The 26,382-nt window shown below is 58.1% G+C and overlaps 1 protein-coding gene across 3 annotated transcripts; it reads right to left on the bottom strand.

Moving 5' to 3' along the window:
* On the bottom strand, window positions 1-25,766 carry GPSM1 (G protein signaling modulator 1). 3 transcript variants are annotated; one of them, XM_026049474.1, is made up of 13 exons: window positions 25,545-25,766; window positions 25,323-25,458; window positions 24,890-25,032; window positions 23,094-23,217; window positions 22,125-22,240; window positions 21,882-22,037; window positions 20,270-20,378; window positions 17,963-18,089; window positions 12,011-12,081; window positions 10,919-11,098; window positions 3,642-3,801; window positions 1,870-2,078; window positions 1-1,741 (listed from the first exon to the last, which is right to left on the bottom strand). In XM_026049474.1, exons 1-13 carry the CDS (start codon window positions 25,763-25,765, stop codon window positions 1,553-1,555), a joined length of 1,941 nt encoding a protein of 646 aa, XP_025905259.1. In that variant the 5' UTR covers window position 25,766; the 3' UTR covers window positions 1-1,552. The 3 variants fall into 3 exon arrangements, with proteins under 3 accessions (XP_025905259.1, XP_025905257.1, XP_025905258.1); XM_026049472.1 differs by lacking the exons at window positions 17,963-18,089; window positions 20,270-20,378; window positions 21,882-22,037; ... (3 more) ...; window positions 25,323-25,458; window positions 25,545-25,766 and adding an exon at window positions 16,710-16,757 and having other exon boundaries at window positions 10,943-11,098; XM_026049473.1 differs by lacking the exons at window positions 10,919-11,098; window positions 12,011-12,081; window positions 17,963-18,089; ... (5 more) ...; window positions 25,323-25,458; window positions 25,545-25,766 and adding an exon at window positions 5,681-5,722.
* Window positions 25,767-26,382: the final 616 nt, after the last annotated feature.

Below are 26,382 nucleotides of genomic sequence, written 5' to 3'. Positions count from 1 at the left end.
AATACACATGTAAAAAATAAATAAGCTCATACATTCAAGTATATGGCAAATAATTAACACCTCTGAAAGCTTAACGGTCAGATTCCAGTTCATCAGCYGGCCGAGAGCTGCACAGACTTGCGCCTGCCGCTGCTCCGTGTCTTCATCTCCAGCCTTTTCCTCCCCTTTGGAAGCGKCAGCTTGGCAGGTACGGGCCGGACAGCTCCTCCTGTGTGTCCAGGCCCTGCAGAGCCTCCCTGGGGCAGGTAAAAGGCAGCTCCCCCTCCAGGCAGTTAGTTCAGGTGGGTTAAGTGCCCAGTAAGCAGCATCACTGGTCTGAAAATCTCACTGCTGGTTGGAAATGCTTCTGTTAACTGCATTTCAGTTAGAAAGTGCTGATTTGTTCAAAATCTTTTTCTCTAGAGGAATGTATTGAGTTTGGCAGAGCTCATTGTTGGAGCCCAAGAGTCAAATCACAAAACAAGCGCTCCCCTCCTCTCCAGCCTTACCCAGCCCCCTTTTCCAAAAAAGAAGGAATGAAAATAAGTGTAGATCCTTGCTCCTGTGTGCAGAGCAGAACCAGCTTCCCAGCTAACACCCCAGCTTGGGGCTCCTAGGGGCTCCTTGTCTTGCTGAAATGGGGTGCTGGGCCAAGGGCCTTGCCCGGAGCAGCCCTCCCGGCACGCAAGGATCGGGATTGTTTCCAGGAGAAACGAGGGAAGGAAGGGGCTGCTTTGTCCCCCCTGGGGCAGGGCGCAAAGCGGGTGGTGGTGGCTCTGCTTGTGCTTGTGACAAGCCAGGGTCAGAGAGGGGTGCTGCTCTCTAACAGCTCAGGGGCCTTTCAGGCTTCTTTTGAAGTCTCCAAATGCTCCGGGCACTAGAAACTAGGAGCAGGAGAGCCTGGGTTCCTGGTGGGAAGGTCCTAGTCCAACTCTGCACAGGCCCGTGGCTGGGAAGTGAGGGGACAGCACAAGGCTCTCACCACAGAGTCCTCAGCAAGTCCAGAACAGGTTTAATAGAGCAGGGGGACGTGGCTGCAGCTGGGCTGAGGTTCTAAAAGAGTCTGTGTAGCCGCTGATGTGGACTCGTTTCCTCCTCCAGATAAAGCAGAGTCGAGCAGGATGTTCCAGGGAAGGATCCAAGGCAGTTTGTGTCACCTCACGCTGCAGGCAGGACAGGAGGACTCCAACACGAAGGTGCTTTTCCCTTTCCCCATTGCATTTAAAGTGTTGTGGAAATACAAAGACATCAAGGCTGGAGTTATCTATGCACTCTGGGTTCTCTCTTTGGCTGCCAGCACAAGTTCCTGGTCACTTGTAGGTGACAAGCAAAGGGGCTGCCCAAAGTCTTCCCTTGTGCTTTGCCCAGGGTTAGGGTGGCCACGTGAACTAAAACAAAACCTGTGTTTCAGAGCCAGCCCCAGCCTTGGGGGCAGAGGCTCCACAAGCAGCGCCGAGGGGCGGCCCGTGGCGGAGCAGGAGTGCTCAGGTTTGAAACCACCTACGCTTATTCTCTTTTAAAAAAACAAACCAAAACAAAGGCAAAGCAAACCCCCCAAATGCAACGCGAGTTCTTAGCTGGAACTGGGCCTCTGCTGCTCCTCTGCGGCCTCCTCCGTGGCCGAGGCCAAGTCCACGCGCTGCTCGTCCATGCGCTTGGCCTGGATGCGCTGGATGAGGCTGAAGAAGTCCTCATCGGGCATGGTGGGGCCGCGGGGGATGGAGTCGGGCGGCGCGCAGCGCTGGTCGTCTATCCTGGAGGACTGCACGGGGGGAAGGACAGGCCCTGAGAGCGGGTAGGGGCGGCACTGGGGCCCCCCAGGAGGGCAGGGTGGGCTCCGGGGATGGGGATTTGCCCAGAAACGCGCGGCCCGCCCAGCCCTGCGGGTACCTGGCACTTCATGAGCATGTTGAAGAACTCATCGCCCGGCTCCTGGGCGTCCCCCTCGACGCGCAGGTGCCCCAGGTTGTTGTGCGTTATGCGCAGGCCCGGCAGGTTGCCCACGCTGGCGCGCTGGTCGTCCAGCCGCCGGCTCTGCGAGCTGGCGATGAGATCAAAGAACTCCTCGGTCTGCGGGGACGCCACGAGCGAGGGCTGCGCTGCGAGTGGGGAGAGGAGGACGGGCYGGTCACGGCGGTCCCAGCCCCACTCGTCCTCGAGCACATGGGCTGCACCCAGGCCCTATGCCACCCCACGGGCCCGTACAGCCCCTCTGCTTGCAAGGGGTTAGCAGAAACACTTGGGTTCAAGCTGCCTTTCCCCTTCCCATCAGTGCCAGCACCATCCCCAGGCTTCTCTTTGATCGAACACATCCAATTTTACAGGGCTGGGCTGTCTGRACACCAGCGCACACCGATAGCATCCTCCCTCGCGAGCCTTTGATGCACCCATAAAGCCACCGGGCAGCAAGGCGAGGAAGGAGCCGAGGGCCTTGACAGGGTAAGGAGCAGAAACACCACAYACAAACCTGCCGCCTCTTGCAGTCCCGACGCAGCCTTGCTGCTAGAGCCAGCGTTGCCGCCTCTGTGAGGCCGGCTTGGAGACCCCCTGCTCTRAGAAACTGTCCCCAACTCTGCTCCTGCATCTCAGTCTGGCTGTCATGAGCTGCAGGCCATGTGTCACGAGCACGTGAGACCAAAACACTTGTTAGCAAAACGCTCATTAACAAATGCTCCTGTGCCTGCTTCTCAGCTCCACGGAGCGCTGCCAGCCCGGGCTGCACAGGAATMCAGCCCTGCACCTACACATGCACACATCATATATATTATCCCCAAAAATCCTCAGGGGAAATAGCCCACCAACCTGCTGCCCTGACACGGATAAGCAAAGCGATTCCCTGTGGGAATGCAGCGCGATCCGGAGCCCTCCTCTCAAGGCACCCGGCCGCTGTCACAGTCACGTCACCAAAGCCGGACAGCAGCAAATCAGAACTCAGTCCCCCATGCCTCTTTTGGAAAGGTTGGTGTTGCAAAAATAGCCCTCTAAATTACACAGCAGGTGAAGCCAAACACACTTCTGCACCCAAAAGACATATCCGTAAAAAACGAGCCTGGTTTCCACCCTATTTTAGGGCAGGAAGGCAGCTCTGCTTGCAGCCAGCCGTGCGGCTCTGCTCCGGCCCCGGCAATGGCAGGGATGCTGGGGACCTCGCTTTTGCCACTGCGTTCTGCTCTCTTGGAAACTCCTAAACAATTTTACCAGTTTAAATGAAATGTTACTACTGGATGGCACTTAAGCCCCTAAGACCTGTGTATCCTAGTGCTGCGTTCCAGTGAGGTTTAAACAGAAGAGCTCAACGCAGTTTCATTAAGAAAAAGACAAGAAATGGGAGTGCAAACACAGCCCTGAGCTGCTTTCTGAGCTTTGTCCCYGCTCCTCCTCCCTCTTCRGGCTCATCTGCCTTCYTGGCTTCTCTCTGCTGTTACACAGCACCTTGCACTTGCAAAGATGTCCCAAACAGGCACAAATAAAAAGAAATCCACGCACATTTCACATTTCTTCTGCCAGCCTCAGTTCACCTGTAGCAACCACCAGCCCAAGCCCATCGCTTGCCTTGAGCAGCCACAGAGATGCCCACGTTGGGCTCTGGCAAAACACAACCCCACTCACAGAAACCCCGCGGCAGGAGCAGCACCCCCGGCCAGGGAGAGCTGGGCACTTACTTATCCGCTCCTCGAGGGCCAGCACGGGGGTGGCGGCGGCCTCGGCGGCCTCGGCCGCGCTCTCCTCCAGCGGGCAGCGCTGGTCGTCCATGCGGTTGCTCTGGAACTTGCTGAGCAGGTCAAAGAAGCATTCCTCGTCGGAGGGGCTGCGGCTGATCTTCTGCAGAGGCCACAAAACACATGAGGAGAGTCAGTGCGGGATCATTTCTCTGCTAAAGGAGCTGAAAATAGGATGTAATGTAGATTTTTTAAAACTTGAGAGTAAAGGACCCTGTGGGACCCCGCTCCGTGATGCTGCGCGCATCAGCCCTGGCCCGGCGCAGAGCGGCCGTTTCGGCTCCCCAAACACATCCCTTTTCCCTCCAGGCAGCGTCGCTGCCGCCCGGCAGCTCCCAGCAGCTGCTGCCCCCTTGGCAGCGCAGTGTCCGGCGTGGATGGATGCACCGTCCCGTGCCTGGATGCGCCACGAGCCCAGGACAGGGATGTCGTCCCCAGCCGCTGAATGGAGCTGCCCCGGTGCTTCCTCTGCCTCTGGGGCCACACAGTGCCACTCGCTGCAGCCAACAGCACAAAAATTACAGCTCTTTGGGAAAGCAGCTCTGTGCAGGAGCCCCAAATAACCACCCAGCACGACACCGCGGTCTGTTTAAGCTGTGCTGCGTACGGGCAGCACCAGGCACCCGTCACAAGCTGCGCACGGTGCCCATCAAGAGCACCAGGCACTTCTGGAGGGCTCCCAAGAGCACGCTGCAAAATGAGACTGCGATAAGGGAGGAATCTGCCAGCCCGGAGCTGCTGCCGGCAAAGGGACCATGGCCAAAATGGGCTGAAAAGCCACCGACGTAGCGTTGCCCACAGCCCGCTGCCCTCGGGGACGCTGCCGCTTGCAGGCTGAGCCCCACGCGGCAGCGGGTAAAGGCAGGAGCGATTTTGCCGGGCGCTGAGCAGAGCAGGCGAGAGCTCCCGGCTGCTATTTAGGGCAGCGTGAAAATTAGCAGCACCGAGAGCGCGAGACGGGGCCGCTCGGGGACGGGAGCAGTCCCTCTCTGCCTCCCGCTCTGCTGCTCCGACAGACCTTGGCGCCATCCCGCATCCCCACAGTGCGGGCAGATGGACCACGTTTTACTCTAGGTTCCTGTGGATAACGTTTCCAGCGGGATGCAGAGGCACACGGAGCAGCCCGGTTAGGGAAGCCCAGGGAGGGCACCCAGACACCCATGTGCCACACACAGCCCGGCCAAGGTGCTGGAAACGCCGTCAAAAGCAGCTGCAGCCGCGCAGCTCTGCCAAACCCCCTTGGCCAATTCCGCTCGGATCCAGGAAAGCTGCGGATCCCGAGACCAGCCCGGACCACGGTAGTTGCTCCCGTGCTGGTTTCACACAGTGTTTCCATGCCAAGGACCCGGTGTGAGGACGGGGAGGACAACAGTCCTGCAAGCCAGGCTRGGAGGTCTTCTCCATCCTCGAACCATCCCGGCAGATCAAGCCACAGCACCTCGGAGCCGGGAGCTGGCAGCAAAGTCCTTCTCCAGAGTGAGAAAGGGATGGACACAGGAATCAGGCAGCAGGAGACGACCACCCAGAGGGGACACTGCTCCAAGCACCCCTCCAAATCTCAGCCTATCACCAGAAGGCAAAAGAAAGTGCCCCAAAGACCCCCAAGCTTATTGTGGGATTTGAGCTTTTTGGCAGAAGAAGAATTGCTAAAACAAGGATCCTCTCTGGCGAAGCACCCGGAGGACCCGCTGCCCCACGACCGAGGCACCCAGCGGGTCCGGCCGAGCGGGCAGCAGGAGCCCCTCCGCTCCCAAAAAGCCCCAGCACGCGGCATGCTCCATGTGCCCCTCTCATCTCTTCCCCCTGAAGTTGCAGCAATTTTAAYGATAGAAAGTTCAAGCCGAGGATAAACCGACAAACTTCCAAACGCAGCCGCTTTGAGGCACCACCCGAGGGCATCTCGGCTCCATCCCCGCATCCTCCTCCAGCCCTGGCTCTGCTTTGGGAGGCCGGGAGGGAAGCGCGAGCAGAGCTTTACTCACGGCAGCCGCTGCTTCCCGGAGCTCCGCCGTCCCAACGGAGCAGCCCTTGGGATGCTGCCGTGCTCTGCGCTCGCCGCCAGCCCTGCTCGCTCACGATGCGCTCGGGCGCGCGGCGGAGCCGTGTGAACACTCAGCGCCGCTCCCACCTCCTCCCCTCCCACCCGCCACGCACGCAGCCCCTTAAAAACACATCGGGATCAATCCTGCGGAAGGAGCCACTCGGGGCCAGCYCCGATTCCCGCACTCGAGTAGCTCCCCGAGCCCTCTGGCTGCAGCTCTCAACCACTGTGTGATATTTTGCCCATTGCAAAAGCCGAGGAGGTTTCGACCTCCCGAATCGTCTCCCGATTCAAGCGTGTCCCTGGGAAGGGGGAGCTCCAATTGCAGCAAGGTTTAAAACACAAGCGCTCCCCGTCCGTGGGCACATCCCGCTCCAGGAGCGGCAGGGATGGAGCCCACGCAGCTTCCCGCGCCTTTCCTGGATGCAAACTCATTGCAAGGATTTGCAGGGTGCTTTGCAGCACGGGAAGCGCGCGGGGCTGACGATTCCCAGCCCCACTTACTCCCGGAGCGGGATGCAGCCACGGCTGCCCCCAGCCCCGGAGCAGAGCCCCACGCGCCGCCCGGCCCCGCAGGCTGCAGTTCTCACCCCGCGCTTGGACCGCTTTCAAACAGGCATTTTCTGTAATTTTTTTCCTCCTGCCTTCAAACAGCTCGCCCACTCGTCCCCACGAACGCGGGCGCTAAAAGCTGYTTCTGTTTTGGAGATATCCAACAACTCGAGCCTTATTGCTTCAAACAAAACCAAAACAGCTCGCCCCCCTGCATGGATTGAGCCGCTTTGGGCACTGGTCTCGTTAATTTTGCGATCGCTCCTCATTACGCTGTGATCTCCCCCGAAATCCCAGCTCGGGGAGCCCGTCCTACGATAAACACCTGGGCACTTGTGACATGGAAAACACTGGAAATCACTCCTGATATCTCCTCAGGAGGCAACAGGGTGCTCAAGCAGCCCTTAAATAGCTACAGCTGGAGTTAACACAACTTTTGCAGGCGGGTTTTGACAGCGTTTCCTGTGTCAGGGTTTGGTTCCGAGCGGGATGTGGCTGCTCRGATCCATCGGGGTTAGAACTGGGCACCGCGGCAGCAGAACAGGGCGACCCGGCTGCAAACGCCGACGCTGCAGCCGTCAGGAGCCGAGCAGCCATCCCAGCGGAGCAGGAACAGTTTGCTCAGCCCAAATACCCACGGTGCTTCAAGCGCTGCAACCCACATTGCTCATTAATTAGCACAAAAGCCAAGGTCAGTACACAGGGCTTGACTCCCGCACGGCCTCCTTAAAGGAGGACGATGGATCCGAGGTCGGAGCGGGGACTCGCACCCGGAGCGCATGTCCGAGCTCGGCCCCAACACGCTCTGCTGCAGCAGACGCCCCAGCCCTAATGGTTATTTACCCGCACTGCGGCCGTGCCCGAAGGCCGCGCTCAACATCAAGGCTCTGTTGTGCAAGGCACCGCAAAACACGAAATCCCGGCCCGGGCAGGTGGGCCCCGAGGCCACAACGCGCTTGGAAACGGAGCGGGAGGCCAGCGCTGGCGGCTGCTGCGCTCCTGCCCTGCYGGGGCTGCTCGAGAAGGGCACACGAAGCCCCGTGCAACCGGGGACTGCAAAGAAAGGATGGTCCATCTGGCTRTGGGACAGTACCTGGAGAACATGGGGGTGCAGGCAGCCCTAGATAGGGGCAACCCCCCCGTTTTGCTGCAGCGCGGGTCCCTGTGCATCCCGTGCGCTCGCTGACAGGATCTGGGATGGGAAAGCTGCATCTGCAGGGCTGCCTGGAGCCTCAGCCTAATTCCAAGTCTCCTCATCCATCCCAGCACGCGTCATGATCCCTGGGGAATGGGAAGGGCCGGGGGGAGTTCTGAAAACACATGCTATTTAGGGTTTTTGAGATTAATTGGTGTTAATTGCCTTTGGGAGCCTCGACGCAGCGCTGCTAAAGGGAAGCACAGGCCAGAGGCGAGGAAGGAGGCGCCGYGGCCCTGTGCGCATCAGCCGCCGCCAGAGAGAAGAGAGGAGAGAACGGACCCCATCGGACTCCCGTGCTGCTTTGCATCCTTAAACGTCACCAGTAAATGCATCAGTAGGAAAACACTGCCTCGTTTTTAAATGCCCTTTGCATAAAGCCCCAGGAGGAATGCAAGCTCGGGGACGGTGCCATAGGGCGCAGGAGGAGGCACCGCTGCAGCCCTGTGAAAAACCAACCAAACTCCCCTAAACCAGAGGCCCCTCTCAGCTGCTGTCATCGTAGCCCCTCTGATTGGGGCCGAGTTCTGCTAATTTACAACCCAAGAGGACCCAGATCGTGATTTTTTAAGCTTTTCTGGCACGTGAGAGGCCGGATCTGCAAACATACGAAGCGCCCCAAGCACAGCCAAGCCCTGAGAGATGAGTGAAGAGCTGCAGGTTTGGGGCAAAGTCAAACATTTGGAGTTTCATTGCTCTGGCTCCAACTTATGGCTTTTTCCTCCTTTCTTTTCAGCATTGTTCTCTTTAAAGCAACAGTTCCTAGGACATGGTGAGCGCAGCGTCTCTTTGGCTGCCTCATGATGGGTGACAGAAAAGGCTGCACCAAGAGGAGGGCAGACCTTAATCCTGGCTTCCAAGTGCCAGGAACTGCGAGCCCAGCTGCACTGGGTCAGCCAGAGGAGACCAGCTCGGCGAGGGCCGTTAGAGCCCGAGCCCCCCGGCCTGTGGAGCTGCTGGGCGCCYGGTATCTCCATCCTAGACCCTTCCCTATCGCTCTGAGCCCCAACATCCACACTTGCTGCAGTCGAGAGCCCCGGCCCTGCTCCYAAGGCGGGAAGAGAAGGGATGCAGCGACATCCCGGGCACTCGAGAGCCCGGCACAAGGACGAGGGCTGGCACCAGGATGCACCCAGGGCAGGTTCTTGGGGCTGTTTTGGCCTCGGTGGGCCTGGGTCCCTGCAGCGACCCAAGGGCCGGTGCTGCCGTCCCGCCGCTCCGCCACACACCCTCATTGGATCATTACAGYGAAAACAGAGGCAAATCCCAATTTTAGCACCATTATCATGCAGAGAGGGGGAATTCATTACCTGGCAGCTGCTAATATTTAAGAAAGAAACTGATAATTTACCTCAGAGGCAACGAATGCAGCAGAGGCAGAAAACGCTGCTGCCTCCTCCCCACCTCCACGCGGCTCCTGCTGCAGATTTGCTGCCTTTTCAGCCTCCCCCGGCAGCAGCAACGTTTCAGTGCAGAGCCGCATAGGGGCTGGGGCCCAGCTCTGCCCCCCAAAACCCAGAAGCCTTTTCCATTTCTCTCCCAGCTCGTGCCGCATCTCTGCAACCTCACGGACACCTCGAGGCTCAACTACAGAGGGCTGCAAGGAACAACCCTGCAGTTGTGACCTTGGATATTTCTCAAGCGCAGGAAAAATTCTACCCGCCTAATAATCCTCTGTAAAGAGCAGCGGTTCAGAAGGCAGTGACAAACTGAGCCCTGTGACCCGCTGCAAAGAGGAGAAGGAGCCTCACGCYGCTTCTCCCTGCCTGCCCTCCCCTGCCTCTTCCCGCGGGGAGTTTCCCAGCGGCTCCCTAATGAGCATCATCATCATCATCGCCAACACTATCACAACAGCACAGCTCCTTCCACCCACAGCTCRAGCACCTCCGTGACCAACTCAACGCTCACGCGCATCCACGGCTGTCACCACCACCCTAATGCCTCCACAACCTCCCTGGGGAGGCAACACAAGCCTGGATGGGAAGGACGGAGGAGACCTGGGGCCAGTCTGTGACAGAGATGGGCCGAAGAGCCAGGAGTCACAAGCCSCAGGATTGTCCCTTCCCCGTGGCAGCAAATCCCTTCGGGAAGGGACACAGTGCTTGTGCCAAGGACAAGACCATCCTGGGGCCGAGTTCCTCACCAYGGGGCTCGCGAACAGCTTCCTCCTCAGTCCGACCTCGCATCCTCCCTAAAAACAGGGACTGCAACTCCCGGGAGCTCCTCTTGCCAGCGCGGAAGCCCCCCCCACAAGGAGCAGATGGCAGCACCGGGTAGACCTGCTGCCCCCGTGCACATCAAGCCCCGCATCTCTGCACCCGCACACGCCACGTGCAGGTGACACTGGTGTCAGAAGCACTTGGGGCCCCTCGCGTCCGCAGCGCCCAGCCTGGCTCCCGTCACACCGACTGCTCCTGTCGCTGTCACAAGGTCACCGGCGGCTGCAACGTCCCACGGGTGTTTTCCTACAGCCGCAGCCTGTTTGCTCACCGCCACGTTCCCAAGGAAGGCTCTGTGCCTCGCTCCTGTCGGAGCGCGGCTTGTGTTTGGCTTCTGGCTCAACGTCTGAGTTAAAAATACAGGGCTATTTCTGGCAGAAGGGTTTTTTTTTCGCTGCCTTTGTGTTCCCTCAGATGCCCCCACGCTGCTGCCGCCTTGGCAGAGCTTTGTTTTCCTTCTCCGTGATCATGTTTGCGCCGGTGAGCRGCAGGAAATGCTTGTCCTGTTAGACCATTTCCACAGGCATTACTGGGCATGAAGAACCAGCTCCGAGAACTCTAAAGAAATGGAGCAAAAATCCCATCCGGAGCGTGAGAGAGAACTGAAAAGCGGGGCCCGTCTGAGGTCAGAAGGGGACACGTGTGTAACTGCCTGTACCTGTGCACATACCCACGCGTACACACACAACCAGCACAGCAAACGCAGAGCGCTCCGCCACAAAACACCTCCAGCCGTCCCAGACCACGGGCAGGCTTCATCCCAAGCCCTGCAGCTCAGCTACTTTCCTACCCAACTCGAAAGCATTTGACTTCCTATCGTTTTTGTTAAATACCAAGAAAAATAGTAGGGACTATAGGGCCTATCTTTCCTAGCTTAGGTTTATCCCACGCGGATTCATTGCAAGATTATGGGGCTTGGAAAGCCCGAGGTCAAGCCTCTCTTGGTCCCTTCCCACCATCCAGAAACATGCCGGGGTTGCGGCTGAATCCCAAGCTCAGGATCCATTGGATCATCTGCAAAAACCCGGAAAGGGCCCTGTTTTTCCCAGAGACAACACACAAAACGGAGGCACAGAACAGGGTCCCAAGCTGCCTATAGCACCCAAACCATCACAGCAGAGCGGGGGCAGGGCCTGTTCCCCGGATCCCTGAGAAACAGGCAGGAAGGAGCATCCCGGGAGCACCGAGCACGGGGGAAAGAGCATCTTCCTACCGACTGCGCCACTTGGACTCGGACCTCGCTCGCGTCCAGCGCCGACGGACTCGAGCCCAGGCCCCTTCTTTCGGCGCCGGGCTGGTGCTCCCGGTATTTCTTGGAGCGCACGGGTAACGACAGGAGCTCTTTTCCTGCGATCTTCAGGTCTCCCATGTGGTGGCTGTCACCGTTCTGCTCCTTGGGAAAGTGGGAAAGTTGTTGCAAACGCTGCTCGTCTGGGCCAGGGGCAGCTCTCCCACTAGCCTTGGTGACATGAATCGATGCTCACGACATGGGGAGGCTGAGCAGGACGCATTGCACCTCTCCAGCAGGTAACTCAGTAACTGCAGAAGCAGCATCACACAAACAGCACGCAAGGAAGTCTCCGTAGCCAGGAGAAACATCCTTTTAAAAAATGCAGGTGTAGAGGGAGAGGCGCGGCTGGTTTATTTGCAGACAGGGGGAACGACAGATGAAAGCTCCAAAACAGCCACTGCCGCTAGCGAGTTTTGGCACCTGCGCTCCCTAAAGCCTCGTGCAAACACGCGGCAAAGCCGCTGGTGCCCAGGATGCCRAGGCCTTGGCACGAGGCCCCGCTTGCTCCGTCTCCGCTCGTGCCCAAGGCCGTGCAGCCCCCGCTGGTGCAGGATGCCCCAGGGCTGCAATTGGGGTGCGTGCAGGCACCTCAAGGGCGAGCAGCAGCGTGTGAGGCAGGTTGTTAGTATGATAGAGATGGGTATAAGGSAATGGGGGGAACCAGCTGGGAACTGCAAACGGAGGAGCTTGGGACGAGGAGGGAGGTGAGAGCAGGAGAAGGGAAGCAGGGTGTGCAGGGATGTCGCTGCTGCAAATAGGGCAGCAACGGCGATGTTTTAGGGACCCAAACGCTGCTGCAAACTTGGCGCCGGGTCCCACTGATCCCCTGCGCCCATCTGCAATTCCAGCGAGATTTTCTCCCTTTTGTAAAAGGGGAAATGCTCCTTAGGGTATTTGGGAGAACTGGAAACGGATGAATGAGGACAAATGATTTGTGCCAGYGACATTCTGAGAAGGCTGAGCGTGGCCGCCACCCGGGGACCAGGCGTGACGAGTCCCACAGCTGCTCCTTACCTTTTCTGAGGGGAAGTGCAGCAGGTCCAGGCTGTCCATGCTGCAGCGCTGGCTCCTCTTCGGCCTGGCCCCTGAAAGACAAGGTGCTCTCACGTCAGGGTCACCGGACAGAGCTCAAACAGGGCAGAGCCCGGGGCCGGGACGCTGCTGCTGCGCCRTCCTGGGCATCAGGCGCCTCTTGTTCCCTATCGCTTGGGACTGTTTCCCAAAATGCTTTTGCAGTGGAGTCAGGAGCAGCTTAGGGTAYATGAGGCTTTGGATACGGAGCCAGCATGGGGCGATGCCGTGACCTGGAGAGCACAAGGTCCCGGGAATGGGGAGGAACAAACCACTCTCCTGCGCGCGGCGTGACCACCAGCACCAGCTTTGGAAACGACCCTAACGCAGTAGGGATTTGTGCCTCCACGGGCCGAGCCTTATCTGCGTGTTTTTGACTTGGAGAATGCATCTAAGGAGCAACCTTGAGCTTCTGCCTGCAGTCCCAAGGGCAAGAGAACTAGGGGAAAGAGCCATGGACCAGACCCCTCGCATGCAGCCGGGCCCTGTCCCGTGCCCAGGGACCCCCCTGCTTCCCAGCAGCTTCTTTGCAAGCCGCGCACAGAGACAACGGTGCCGGGGCGCGTGGCACGGCAGCCGCGCAAGGAGCCGAGCGCTCCCGATTAGATACCCAGGGACAGCTTCCAGGGGCCCGGCGAGTCCTCAATCACACCCCTCCGTCCTCGGCTGCTTTTAGGTGCTTGCAATAGCATTAAGCTGTCGGCCAGAACGCATTCACCTCCCATCGGAGAAAACCTGCCCTCCCCTGGGTTAATGGAGTCAGCTGAGACCAGCAGTTAGGGCATGCAGGACAATTGGTTTTGGTGGTGGTTTTGGTGCCGGCCGCCCGGACCTTGCGCCCAGCAGAGCTGGGAGACGCAGACGGACCCGGAGCGGCGCCGCTCCTCACTTCATCTCTCGCTACTCACCAGCACCACGTCACTGCTCCCGCTAGTTCCCCATCTCCGAGCGCAACCCCTGGCACTGCCCCTGCCTCATCCAAGGGGCTTCTTCAAGGAATAGCTGCAACTCCRCCGAAAACTCCACCAAAAACTCCACCAAAGTCCAACTCCGTCCCTCGCCCCAACGCCAACCAACAGCAGCAGCGGATGCAGCTGAAAACCCAGCTCTGTTCCTCCGCAAGGGTGTTTTTTCCCCCCCCCACCCCGCCGCTCCGGTATTTATTGGCATGTTTACCGAGCCTGCTGCGGAGGAACGGAAAACCTCAGGGGCATTTCTAAATGCGCGCTCTGTCTCGCAGGTTCGCCGAGGACTCGCGCGGCGCGGCCAAAACCTTCTTGTGAACATCAGCTGAGCGCACCTCCTGACTGCCCCCATTCATGCCCTGCTGCCCCAAGCCCCTCAGATGTTCTTCTCCGTGCTCAGCGGTGTTGCTGCTTTTTAAAACATGTTTTTTCCCCCCCAAAAAACCCCTCTCCCCCTTTCCCCTGTGATCTCAACACCACCATTAAGCAAGTTTTTTGGTTTTGTTTTTTTTTTTTAGATTTTTCTTTCACACTTTGCAGCGTGGGTCCTTGGAGGAGTTTAACCGTCCTTGCATTCTGCTATTTTCAAAGTGGATGGAGTCACCCCCCAGGCTGGCAGGAAGCAGGATCCTCGGGAAGGCAGGAAAGTTACTTGATGAGCAGGGCAGAGCACATGGCCCCATCTCCCCTTGCACCTGCCTCTTCCCTCCCSTGTCCTCCCCTCTTCCTGCCCTGGGGCACCTCATGACCCATCCATYGAGGTTTCCATCTCCTTCTTGCATGGGGCTACTGCCATATGTGCACACCCAGTATCTGCTTTTCCCTGTGGATTTTCCATATCCCATTGGAGTCCAGCTGCAGTCCCCCCTGCAAGTCCCATCTCRGTGCTGACACCCCAGGGAAGGATCCTCCTCTGGGGCAGCCTGACCCCTTGGGTTCTTCCCAGGGTTTATGGAGACCCCAGCAGCTCAGGACCTTGATTTTAGCAGGCACCTTCAAGCATTGCTGGAATACAACTAAATTAGACCCTCGAGCCATTTCTTTTCTGGGAAGGATGGGTTTGTAAATGCCACTGAGCCCAGAAGTGGCTGGAGAGAGATGGTCCAGCAAGGAGAAAGGCCACAGAGCATGTCACATCATCCGCTCATCAGGACAGCTAATCAGGAGGTCTCTGCCAAGCTACAGCTCCGTTATTACAGCAGGCTCTTCAAAAAGGGGCAAAAAAGCAGAGCAGCAAGAAAAAAAAGAGGAAGGAAAAAAAAATAGCCTCCTGGAGGACAAGCATCTCATTTAGCGCTTTAATTATTCTTCAGATGGATAATGGGCTCTGGCACCATAAATCCACTTGACCTCTATTATTGCCGGCACTCACATGATAAATGCTGGCGTTTGTTTTCCCAGTTGGTGTTCCTGGGGTAGAACAGTACTTTTCTCTAGCTGGAGAGAGCAAACGAGCCGGATTATTTATGACGACTGGGTCATAAAATCCTCGTATGAAGCTGCCGTTCGAGGACCATTCTGCCCGTGTAGGTGCCCTTTGGATGGGAGAGGATCGGGGCAATCCTGACTCCTTGTGCCCCAGGATGCAGCCAGGCACCGGTGCGAGGGCTCCCCTGGTGCCTGCAGCACCAGCCATGGTCCAAGCAAAAGCCAAGAGGAAATTTAGACCTGAGAGGATAAACAGGACACTCGGTACCGCTCTGAGCCCCGGCAAGGCCACCCATCCTCATCCTCCTCMTCAGAGCTGAGAGCCAAAGGGAGGAAGGAAACCTGTCCTGCTGGGAAGAGCCGCCTGCAGCGCTTCCCTGAYCAGCTCCGAAGCTCTGTATTCGTTGGCACAGAGCAGCCCACAGCTGAGCAAATAGCAGCTTTCCAGACAAAAAACCCCAACGCTACAGAAGCCTTTTGCAGAATAACAATTTTGCAGAGACTTTTTTTCTCACCCCCCATGGAAAAACTGTTAAAAGGAAAAAAGTATATACAACATGTTAAAAAATAAAGGAAAAAGGCTGAAATGGCAGCACTGCTGCACAGCTACAGCTGGGACTTGGAGCCAGAGCCCTCCTTGGGGACAGTGGCAGCTGCTACTGATGGCTTTGGTGCATGACCCATTCCAGTGCTCCCATCTGCAATGGGCATTAGCTTCTCTCTAGCTGCTCAAGGCTATCTGAAAATAAATCTTTAGCAAAGAAAGGCTGAAAAATGAGTGGCTTGTACTTACAGAACCTAGACAGTGCAGACCACCTTGCCACCCAGCAAAGCCAAGTGCAAGCCCTGGAGCTGGTGGGAGCTCGGAGCCGTGTTAGAGGAAGACTTTGTTGACCAAAGCTCTGCCTAAGAGTTTAGCAGTTGGGCGAGAGGAGGATTTTGAGATAAACCCGGCGGGGTGGAGCAGGCGGGAGGAGCTGCGTGACCGCAGGGCTGAGTTGGGATCGGTGTTGGCAGAACAGGAGACAGCAGAGCTCCATCACCTCCCATCGCCCCTTATCGGCTCGTGCTGCACACCCACATCAAAAGGCAGCCGGGTTGGAGGTAGGAAGCGACACGCAGTAACTACTGTGGGCAACGTCCCCACCTGCCAAACAAGCCCAGGGGAGGCGGCTGCGTCCCACGCACGGAGCCAGGGCGGGAGCAGCAGCGACGCTCTGCGCCGTCCCAGCCTTGCAGCGCATCGGCCGGCCACGGCAGGAGCCTCCGAGGAGAGGGACGATGTGCTGGACCCTGCTCTGCAGCCTGGGAATCGGGGCCGGCCTCCTCCTGGAGGGGGTTGTGCCCACCGGGCTTTCAGCCCCCTATGATTGACAGGCCCAGAGCTGCAGGAGAGCCTGTCCGTACAAAACSCTTCGAGCGACTGCGATGTTGTCTGCCTGGATGAGGCAGAAAGCCACGAGGGCCCCTGCACGCTGCCCAGAGCAGGAGTCAGCAGCTCCTGTGAGCCCTGCGGACACGGGGCACAACRAACAGCACAGCCCTGGGTTTGGGGKGAAACAGGCTCCGCCRGAGCTGACCGGTGAATCAAGCCGGGCTGCGGGTGCTCAGTACTCAACATGGTCTGCACACGGTCTGGCCGGTTCAGGACGGGTCAGGCTCCGTGCTGGAGTCGTTGGTGCCTCTCCCGGCTCGGTCCCACCGCCGGAGGCACTGGCTGGCCAGGCCTGGCTTCCCTCCTGCCTCCTGTCAACAGCAGGCTGGGCAGCCGAGACCACTGCAGCGGCCCTGTGCGCTTCCCAGGTACTTCAAAGCTATTTAAAACCCAAGCAAACAAACAAACAGCCTGGGAAACATGAAAGCAGGCTGCCTCTCCCCCACCCGATCCGGGGGTTCAAAGGAGCCGAGCCCGGCGCYGCGCGGAGGACGCGGAGCGGCGCTCGGCACCGCACACGTTCCTGCACAGCCACCGCCCGCAGCGCGGCCGCCTCTCCGCAGGGCGCCCCGGAGCACAGGGAATCGCAGACAGGAGCAGGAGACCCGGCTGAACCGGCCACCGGGCCTGGGCACCTCTCCACAGGGCTGCCAGGATGCAGGAAACCCCCCGGAATAGCGGAGCCAGCCAGGGCGGCACCGCCGGGACMTCGCGGCGTCTCCCAGCCCCAGCCTGCGCCTCTTGCCATTGCCAAGTGTCCAGATCCCAACAAAAAGCCTCAAGACACACGCGTGCACCCAACTGCAGCGCCTACCCGTGCCAGCTCTCAGCCCGGCTCTGCGAAAGGCCGGGGCACCTTTCAGCAGCGCCTCTTTATCCGCTTTGTGTTTCAGCTCCTTTCCCTCTTCCTTCAGCCCGCTGCTTTAAGCTCTCCGGGTTTCGGTTTTTGCACAAGGTCTGCTTCCACCAGACTTGTGTGGCCCAGCCTCCAGCTTGGCCTCCGGCCGCCCGGTTGCTCCCAGAATATTAAGCAGTGCTCGGAGAGCTCGGTGAGAGCAGCCGAAGCAGCCAAGGAGACGCTGGCCCGGCCTCCGCTGCGGAGGGCGATGCCCAGGATCGCCAAGAAGGAGCCACCAGGAGAGGACACAAGTCCCCTGGGCTGCCACAGRCTTCATCAGCTAAACAGGCTTTCCCACAGCTGGACTTTGGATAAACCTTCCCTTTCCAGCAGGCAGATTAACAGTCACTAACGGGCCTGCCCTACCAGCCATTTTAAACTTAAGCAGGGAAAAAAGTCTGGAGAGGGAGAAGGGGAAACTCTTCCCTCCGTTGGCATCAGGAGGCTGGAGCAGTTCACAAGTCAGTTTGAATCGCCACCCTCTCCCCTGCCTCCTATTGCAGCAGCAGATGTGCCTCTTGCCGTCAATTGCTGCTATTAAGAGCTTAAATAATTATGCTGCTTCTAGTTGTTTACTGGAGGAGGGCCCCAAGCCGCCCTGCAGCTGCCAAACGGGTGCCCTTGCTCCTCGAGGGCTCCAGGAGCTCCCCTGCTGCAGGGAGGCTCCGGACCGCAGGGCTCTGCACCCAGCCCTGGCACCCACATCAGCTCCCTGCCGCGCGCTCATCCCGGCAGCTCCGGACGCTCTATCCTTCAAGACAGCTTCAAGGGGACTGYGGAGCTTCAAGCAAGACAAAAGGAGGGCTTTGCTGCTTGGAAATCTCATTCCCAATGCAGACTGGTTCTGTTAACCCGCCCCATGCCCTCTCCAGGGCCGGATCCTTCCCTGTCCTTGCAGCTCATGGAAAGCACACGGAGCAGGAGAGGAGAATCAGAGCCCGCTCACGTGCTGATTGACGCAGGAGACATTTCACACCAGCGAGGGGATCTGCTGCAGAGGCGAACAGAGGCCAGGGCTGCAGGACTCCAAGAACGTGCCACAAATGCCCTCGGTCCTCACCCCCTTCTCCCGGGTGCCTCGCAGCCTTCGCCTCCAGAGCCTCATCCCGCCCCGGCATTCCCGCCTCCTCCCCAGGCGTTTGAGGAGCGCCCAGCAGCAGAGCACTCACCTTGCGCGTGGTAGCCGGCGGAGCGCCGGGCCGCGGCGCCCTCCTCGTCGCCGGCACGCAGGCCCAGGGCCGAGCGGAGCTGGGCCACGCTCGCCTGCGCCGTCCGCTCCCCGCTCCTGTCCCCGATCTGCGGGACGAGAGCAAAAGCTGCTGTTCACGCGGAGGGAGCTCCAGCAGCCCCCACAAMGGGCTACACAGAGCCCCAACGTGCRCGGGGACCACCCGGCAGGTACATATGGGTTGGCAGAGAGCCCCGGTGCTCCCAGCCCAGCTCCTCGAGCTCTCCTGTGGCTGCTGAGCACTGGACAGCCCCACGGGCAGGTCATGTTCACGGCTCAGATGCTCCAGAGCCCCTTTCTCCTGGCTCAGAGCCTTGGAGCTGCTCMGAGCCACTCAAAGAGGGCATGTCCACGCAGCACCACTCCAGGAAACATCCTTGTGAATCCACTAGGAAGGCAGGAGGAGGAAGGAAAAAGAATTGGGGACTTTGAGACATTAAATTGAGAATTCCCATCCCACTGATAGCTTGTTTGATGCTAAAGCTCCAAGACACAACTCATCTTTCCTGAACTGTTGAATTTCCCACCACGTTAGACCTTCAGGAAGAGATCTCTGCAGTGGCACCCACCATCTAAAACAGGAGTTGTGTGTCATGCTGCTCCTCAAAGGTTAATCAATATGGAAATGACTGTGCCACGTGTGCCCTGCGAGCACAGAGATCAGTGGGAAGCAGCCCCTCATCTCTAGAGAACCAGCAGCCGCTGCGAGGAGACCTCGGCTGGCTCCTTATCAAGAGCCTTGCCCCAGCTCCCCGTGCTCCTTTGAGATAGGCTCGGCAGCACGAGCCGTCCTAGAACAAAGTCATAAATCCTCACGCTATTTATGAGAAAGCCCCAAGCACCACTAAAGAAAGCCGGTTCAAACAGCTTATCAGCCACAAATCCCCTGCCAATTGCAAGAGATTTGCTCTTGACACCGTCTCCGGAGAAATTATCGTGTCCTGCTCGGGTCTTGCAGCCCTTGCCGTGCTCTATTAAAGGYTTCTCTGATTTCCACTCACGCCAGATTACCATTAAGGCCCCATTAACACCAGCAGACAAGGGGCAGGAGAATGACGAGGGCTCCTACCGCGGATGCTGAGCATAGCCCAAGGTTTTCCTGCCTCCAGCTTGGCTATCCGCGTTTCCCAAAGCATCCAGGCACGTGCCCAGGTGGGAAGGGCGCGTGCAGGAGTTGCAGATGTTATTTTTTAAGGTCTGCATCCTCCAGCCCGGCTCTTTCAGGAGCCGCCCTGCCGTTAGCCCCGCTCGCATCTGCTGCAGCCCCTGGGGTCTCCGCTCGCAGCAGATATGGGTGCAGYCCCCAACACTATCAGCGTGGTGGGTTATTAGCAAGAAACCTGCTCCCGATGCATCCTGCGGTCGGAGGCATCAGCCCAGGGACGGAGCAGCACTGGGGGTCCCCCAGGGCTTCCCCTGCACCCTAAAAACCACCAGGTCCCATCCCATGTCACCTCCCTCACCTCCCAATCGCCCCCCCGCCACAGTGCGCCTGGAAAGCTTCAGCTGAAGGGGTTCATTTGTCCTCAAATGTACAGGGCCAGGGAACAGCGTTTCTTCTGCATGTCTGATAAGTATAATTAAGTGCATAATTAGGCTGGTGTGTCAGTCCTACTCCAGGATCTAGCCAGTCTAATAGACAGGCAGAGGAACACACAAAGCGCTCGCACATGATGATTTCAATTAGCTCTTCTAAAGGGCAATTTCTTCATCTGGGGAACGCTAAAGAGGCCAAGGCCGATTGCCTCGTGGCACAAAGGGAAGAGCAAACACTGCTCTGGCTTTCGCTAAAGCCAGAAAGCGCCTCATTGCTCTGTACCAGGGAGGCTGCAGTGATCCRGGGGCAAAGCCGAAAGCCGGCGCAGCTGCAGGACAGCCCCAAAGGGTGCCCTGGCACAGGGTGGCCCTGTGGGTGCCCTTGAGGTGTCACCAGCAGCCGCTGCATTGGGACGGTGCCGCATCCACGCTCGGTGTCACAGCACAAGAGTCACCAGCCGCGGGGCAGAAGCCGGCGTTGCTTTTTGCAGGTCTAGCAGATCACATTGGAGCAGAGGCAGAGCCACGAGGCCGATCCCAGCGCAGATCCCACCGCATCATTCTCAAGGAAGGAGCCTTACTACAGGGCTGGACACCAGCAGGAAYCCAAGACCCTCCACATCTGGGTGCAGCACAAAATGCACCAACCTACTGGCACGGGAAGAAACATCTGCTGGACCCGTTCCCTCTGATCTGAACCAGTTTCTCTCACCTCTTGGGAGATTTCAAGATGTTTCCTTGCAAAGTGCAGGGCTTGCTCATGGCTCCCCAGGGAGACGTAGGCATTTCCGAGACTCCAGCAGGCCCTTCCTTCTCCCACCCTGCAAAACAGGAAAGCGTCAGCCACAGAAATGCCGGGCAGGGCACAGCAGCCCTTTCACGGAGAGCAGCGAGCGCCAGGCCTCCCGGCAGAGCTTCCACCCACGGAACGGTCCTACACAGGGAGGGAGACACGTTGCATCTGGAGCTCTGGTTCTGCTGAGCCCAGCACATTCTCCCCCAAAACGCTCAGGGCATCTCCCCAGCTTGAACTCTCCTCTGCCCCTGGAGCCCTCATCTCACCCTGGGGGTGCAGGGTGCAAAACGAGCATGGGGACCTCACTGCTGAGCAGAACCCGTTCAACGAGCCCCTCAAACAGAGCCAGATGTTCAGCAGCTCCTGCCGTCGTCCCCAGAGAAGAGCTGCTCCATCATGGACACACTCATGGGATCCCCAGCAGCCAGCCGGGCTGCTCGCTAGCACTTGCAGCTGATTAGCAAGAACACGGCGAGGAGGACAACAGTGCAGGTCGGCAGCGCTCCGGCCAAACCCCCAGGACGCTCGTGAGTACCCGAACTCAGCAAACACCTCCCGACTTCCACAAGGCTCTGGGGGTGCAGCCCCATCCCCAGGAACTAGAGAAAGCTGCAAACGTGCGACCCTGTCCCGGGCATCCTGGGTGCCCCGGAGTAGCTGCCTGCACGCACAGGTCAAACCTGCCCCGCTCGCCCGTGCCAGGATAAAAACAGCGCACAGGGAGGCTCGGCGTGACTGCGACTCCCTTTGCAGGGGCCTGGGCGGCTTGATGAACATCCCAGCGCTCTCCTTGTCACCCCGCTCAACGCCTGCTGCTCGCGGGGTGTGTTGGGGAAGGCAGGAGCCCACAGGGCTGCTCCCCCTCAGCGTGATTCACCCCAGGGTGGGATGCGCCCGGCACTCGCAGCCCGCGCAGCTCCCGTGCGGATGACTCTGCTCCATCTAGTGGAGGATGCAGCCTAAGGAGCTGCTGGGAGCTGCCAGGACGGGAGGGGGAMTAGCCAGGAGAAAGGAGCCACCTCCCAGGAAGATTGAGGCTAAGCCTCCTAAGGAAGGAAGGAGGCCAAGGAGAACATGCTGCCTCCTCACCAGGGCTCATTTCAGGGTGGAAGCTTCCCATGCTATGTCGGAGCGACCAGGACAAGGCAGGATGCATGTCCCACTGACATGGATTTGAAGGACTAGGCAAGTCTTATGAATCTGAGGATCTTCAGAGGGTCCCACCAGGACAAAAGTGCAGGAGCTGCAGGGAAACGTGCTGAAAACAGCCGTTTCCTTCAAGCACTTCTTACCAGGAATCTAATGCAGCCCACGCTGGCAGAGCTCTAAGGGCATGATCTCTGGAAAGAAAAGGCTTGAGTGACATGATAAAGGTCTTAATCATGCTGCTTTTTTAAACAAATGATTGCACCGAAGCCCAGGCTCTGAGATTTCTAAATGCCTTTTGAGAACACAAGTTCTTTAGCCGGAATTATAGAGAAAAATAAACCAGAGGAGCACAAACTGTGTCTCCCGAGGCCTCCCTTACCTGTCTCCCAGCTCCTGTGCTATCACCAGGTGCTTTAGGTGGTACTCGATTGCTCTTTCATAGTCTTGAAGCAGCGTGTACGTGTTCCCAAGACTGTAGCAGGCCTGGGCTTCCACCGCTTGGTCTTTGAGTTGCCTGGAGAGCTGCAGCGTTTTCCTGCCGGGAGGAGGGAAGCAGCAAAGACAGGGTCACTGCAGGAGCCCTGTGCACGGGGAACGTGGCCCCGAGGCCGCGGGCACTCACTTGTAGTACTCGGCGGAGATGTCGAACCTCGCGAGGAAGATGTGCGCGTTGCCCAGGTTGCTGTACGCGCGCCGCTCCGCCGCCTTGTCYCCGAACTCCTTGGCGATAGCGAGGCGCTGCGGGGGACACGGCCGTGAGCGCGGGCTGCCCGCGGGCAGCTTCTCTCAAAGCCTTCCAGGCAACTACATCCCCTTTGCAGAACTCTCCACCAGGAAGGCGGCGGTAGATGTGCCTCGGGGCTGGATGCCATAGGAAATCTCTCCYTCTTTTGCAGTTCAGCATCGGGAAGGACCTTTGGGAGCGGGGAAGTAGCGCCACATCCTCCTYTGCCTCCCATTCGAGGCTGCTCCATGCACAGCTGCTTAGCTTTAAGTGCAGGAGGAATCACGCACCCATATCCGAGCTGAGCAGACGGGAGCACATAAAGGGATGCRGCTGATGGGCTGTGACAGCCAGGAACACGTTGGTCACATCACACAGCACCAACGTGCACATTCCTCCTCACTGTCTTTTTCAACTTCCCCATTTAAAAATGAGAAGGATGGAAGGGCCTGGGCTTTGCAGGGTGCTGAGCACTGCCCCGAGCAGCCTCCGAACTGCAAAGTGAGCAGCACGTGAACGCAAACAGGGCCAGCGTCACCTCACTGCCCTGCAGAGCTTTACAGAAACCCATTTTGTTCTGCAAGCAACATTTATGTCTGCTTGGCAGCTCYCTCAGCAGCTTAATTAAATTCACARTTTGCATTTATTAAAATTTATACACAGGTTAAGAGCAGGAGAGCCTTGCTAGGTCCAGCAGCAAACTGGCCCTTGGGAATCTCCCTTGCCTTTTCAGGCCAGACCCTGATGCACCCCGAGGAGTGAAGAGAGCAGCTCCGGGGAACCGGCTCCCTGTATTCCCTGGAACAGGGAATACAGGGAAGACACACTGGGAAGAAAGGCAGTTCTCCAGCCCTGGCTGGCTCCTACCTCCTTGTGGAAGGCTATGGCCTCGCTGAAGTTGCCAAGCAAGTACTGGGTGTTGCCGAGGTTGCCGTACGCGCGGCCCTGGGCCGCTCGGTCCCCCAGCTCCTTCACCAGGGACAGGTTCCTCCTGAAAGCAAGCAGAGCAGCACGTGGGCTCAAAGGCTGCTGAAGAAACAACCCTTTCTTGGGGCAAAACCCTTCAGCAGGAGGCAAAACATGTTAGCCCCAAAGTTAAGCCTTGCAGAAGCCTTCCCGGGTGCGGCATTGGCGTGAACTCTGCAGACATTTAGGGAAGAGGAGGATGTCGCAGCAGGACAACCCACAGATCCATCCCAGGGATAACCAGGAGCTGGAGGGAAAGCCTCAAGCCCTGGGTGAAACGGCCCTGCTACCGTTTCTCAGCAGAGCCAGCAGAGAGCAGCAGGGGCTGCGCCAGCCAAGCGCTCCCCTTCCAMAGGCAGCTGGAAGCAGGAGCAGACTGGTGGCCTTAACTGCATAGATCATGCWTCAATCGACACTGAATTTGATCAAGACGGACCGGGGGAATTCTAGCTCTGTATTTTAGAAGCTTGCAGTTCCTTTCTCACCTTCCTCGAATAGAATTTGCTGTCGCACCTGGTCCCCTCCAGGGACTATTCCTTATTCATTGTAACATGCAAAGCATCATTCTTGGGAAAATAATGCRAGAATAGGCAGCAGTGTCCAGCTTTGGTCTCAGAGACCAAACGGAGGCCCAGCTTTGCCTTTGCAAGGCATAAAATTTTACAGCATCCAACTGCCTTGTGCACCTGAGCCGGGGAGAGCATCGGCCTGCAGAGCATCTGGGTCCGAGTCTCATCTCAGCTGCAGAGCCGGCCCCAGCTGGTGCCACCCACCGCAGTTTCCTCCTTCATTCTTATTCAGAAAGGGAGAATTACAAACCAAGTACAGAAACGTGCCAGGTGCTTCCTGTTAAAAGCTCCCAGCACTTCATCTGTGCCATGGAAGAGTAACCAGTAAAACATAATTATTCACTTTCATCTATCATCCAGTTTAATGGGCACAAAATCCTGAGACTGGAATCCATCTCTCGCATGGAGCTTCCTCCCCTGCTAACCCTGCATTCGCAGCTCCACGAAGCACAGCCTGAAATGCCACGTGGCATTTTGCTATTTCAGTGCTCGGACACTGAAGCTAACACAGCATCCCGATGTGAGGAYTATAGCACGCAAGCTATGCCACATCCAGCACGTTTCTCAACAGCAGAGGTATAGCGTGCAGGATGGTAACCTCCCTGGCCTGCAGAATCAAACACATTAGCTTAATCCATCAAAATATTATGGACCAGAGCAGGGGATTTAGAGCTGCCCTATCCCTTTTCCACAAATACCCCCCCGGACTCCAGCATTCTTCTCTTTCACACATTCATTGTACCTGGCAGGGGAATAAAGCAGCAGGATTTAGAGACTTGCAGGGTTTACACACGAGGAAGCCCAGAGCCAGCCCAGCCAGAGGCCTCATTCTTAAAGATGCTGCTCCCAGGCCCTTTCTCCCCAAAAAACATCTTGCAGAAATCGCACGTCCTCAAGAGCCCAGGAAACACCTCCGGAGAAAGGGGCTTCCAATGGGACCCGGCAAAACTGTCATCTTGCACCTGGTAGTTATCCGAATGCCTCTAACCTGCAGATCCTGCRACACGGGAAGCCCACAGACCCCCACGGTGCTACCAGGGAGGTACCTGCATGGGCTGGATGAGTCCCGGGCGCGCGAGCAGCCCTGCTCCCGGCRGCAGGAAGGGGTGGCCACGCTTGCATACTTACTCGTAATATTCTGAAGCTTTCTGCAGCGTCTCCTTGACTTCTGGARGCAGGTAGCCTGGGTCCTGGGCCATGTTCCATGATAAGTGCTTTCCCTTTGCATGGTAAACATTGCCTATATTATAGAGTGCTCTGGCTTCACCTACCTAAAAGAAGGGAAAACAGGGGGGTCACAAGGGGTTGCACTTCGTATCCCAGTACAGACCTTTCCAGYGCTTAGCAGAGATGCTCAGCAAAGCCGGGAGACCCAACGCTTCCCATCCCACCTCCAGCGTCACCTCGGCTGTGACCGTCAGAGCTGCAGTGCAGCCAGAAGGCAGCTKCACGCCGCATCTCCTTCCAGAACCACCTTCCACCGTGTCGTGTGTGCTGGCTCGCCAACAGATCATTCTTAAAGAYAGGAAGTATTTCCCGTGGGCTGCCAGGAACAGATTACCTTGTCTCCCTGCTCCTGGGAAATGTCCAAGTGTCTCTGGCAGCAGACGACAGCTTCATCAAACTGCCCGAGTATTTTCAGCGTGTTCCCGAGGTTGCCGCTTGCCTTGGCTTCTCCAATGCGGTCCCCAATGGTCCTGCAAGGCGGCCAGAKGAAGGCAGAGAGCTGTTAAAGAGCTCACATATGTGTCTGATTAAGATGAGCCGTAACCAATACACTTACCTAGCCAGGGTAAGGTCRTGTTTGTGGTACTCGAGGGCCTTGGAATACTCCTTTAGGTAGAAATAGGCATTGCCCAGCTGGCTGTAGATGGCACTGAGAGTCTTCAGGTCCTCGGTGCCCACCTGCACGGCTGCTTCAAAGAAGGCGGCCCCGGCTTGGAAGTCGCCAGCCTTGCAGAGGCGCTCCCCTTCCAGYGCCAGCTCCAGGCACGACGCCTCCATCCTGCTGAGATGGGAGAGCCCCGTCAAGCAAGTCCCGCTGCCGCGCGAGGCTCGAGAAGCCCATGAGACCCTTGGAAATCCTCCACCCCGAGCAGCAGGCACCGGACACGCTGAGGGCACCGCGAGCGGCGGGAGATGCCCCCGAGACCACAGTAAGAGGCAGGATGGGGAGCCGGGGCGCCCAGCGCRGCCTCTTTGCAGGGTGCAGGAGCCCAGTGCCGGGTGCCCGGGGCACAGCCGCTCTCCCCAGGGGCAACGGGGAGGGCAGCCAAACCGCAGCGCGCTCCGATGGGATTCCAGGGAGAACTGGGCACTGTGCAGAAGGCCTTGGAGCCGCTCGCAGCATCTGCTTTTCATTACCTCTCCTGCCGTCACTGTTTCCACAGYGCCTCCCCGCGCGCTCCTGGCACCGCCGGGCACGGCACAGCAGCGGTGCCCTGGGGGACACGTGTGTCCCCTCCATCACAGCAGCCCTGCCCGAGCACCAGCACAACACAACGTGCACRGAAGCTCTACCTGCCAGGACAATGCTCCTGGTGAGCTGTGGGCATCTCAAACTGGGATAACTGGGGACACTTCACCCATATATTACCCTCATCATATTGTAGACCAAGACT

The sequence above is a fragment of the Nothoprocta perdicaria genome, unplaced genomic scaffold, assembly GCF_003342845.1.
Source record: "Nothoprocta perdicaria isolate Ctin4 unplaced genomic scaffold, notPer1 scaffold_6, whole genome shotgun sequence".
NCBI classification, from domain to species: Eukaryota; Metazoa; Chordata; class Aves; order Tinamiformes; family Tinamidae; genus Nothoprocta; species Nothoprocta perdicaria.
The sequence above is the reverse complement of the archived record's forward strand: the minus strand, read 5'-3'. Positions and strand labels throughout refer to the sequence as shown.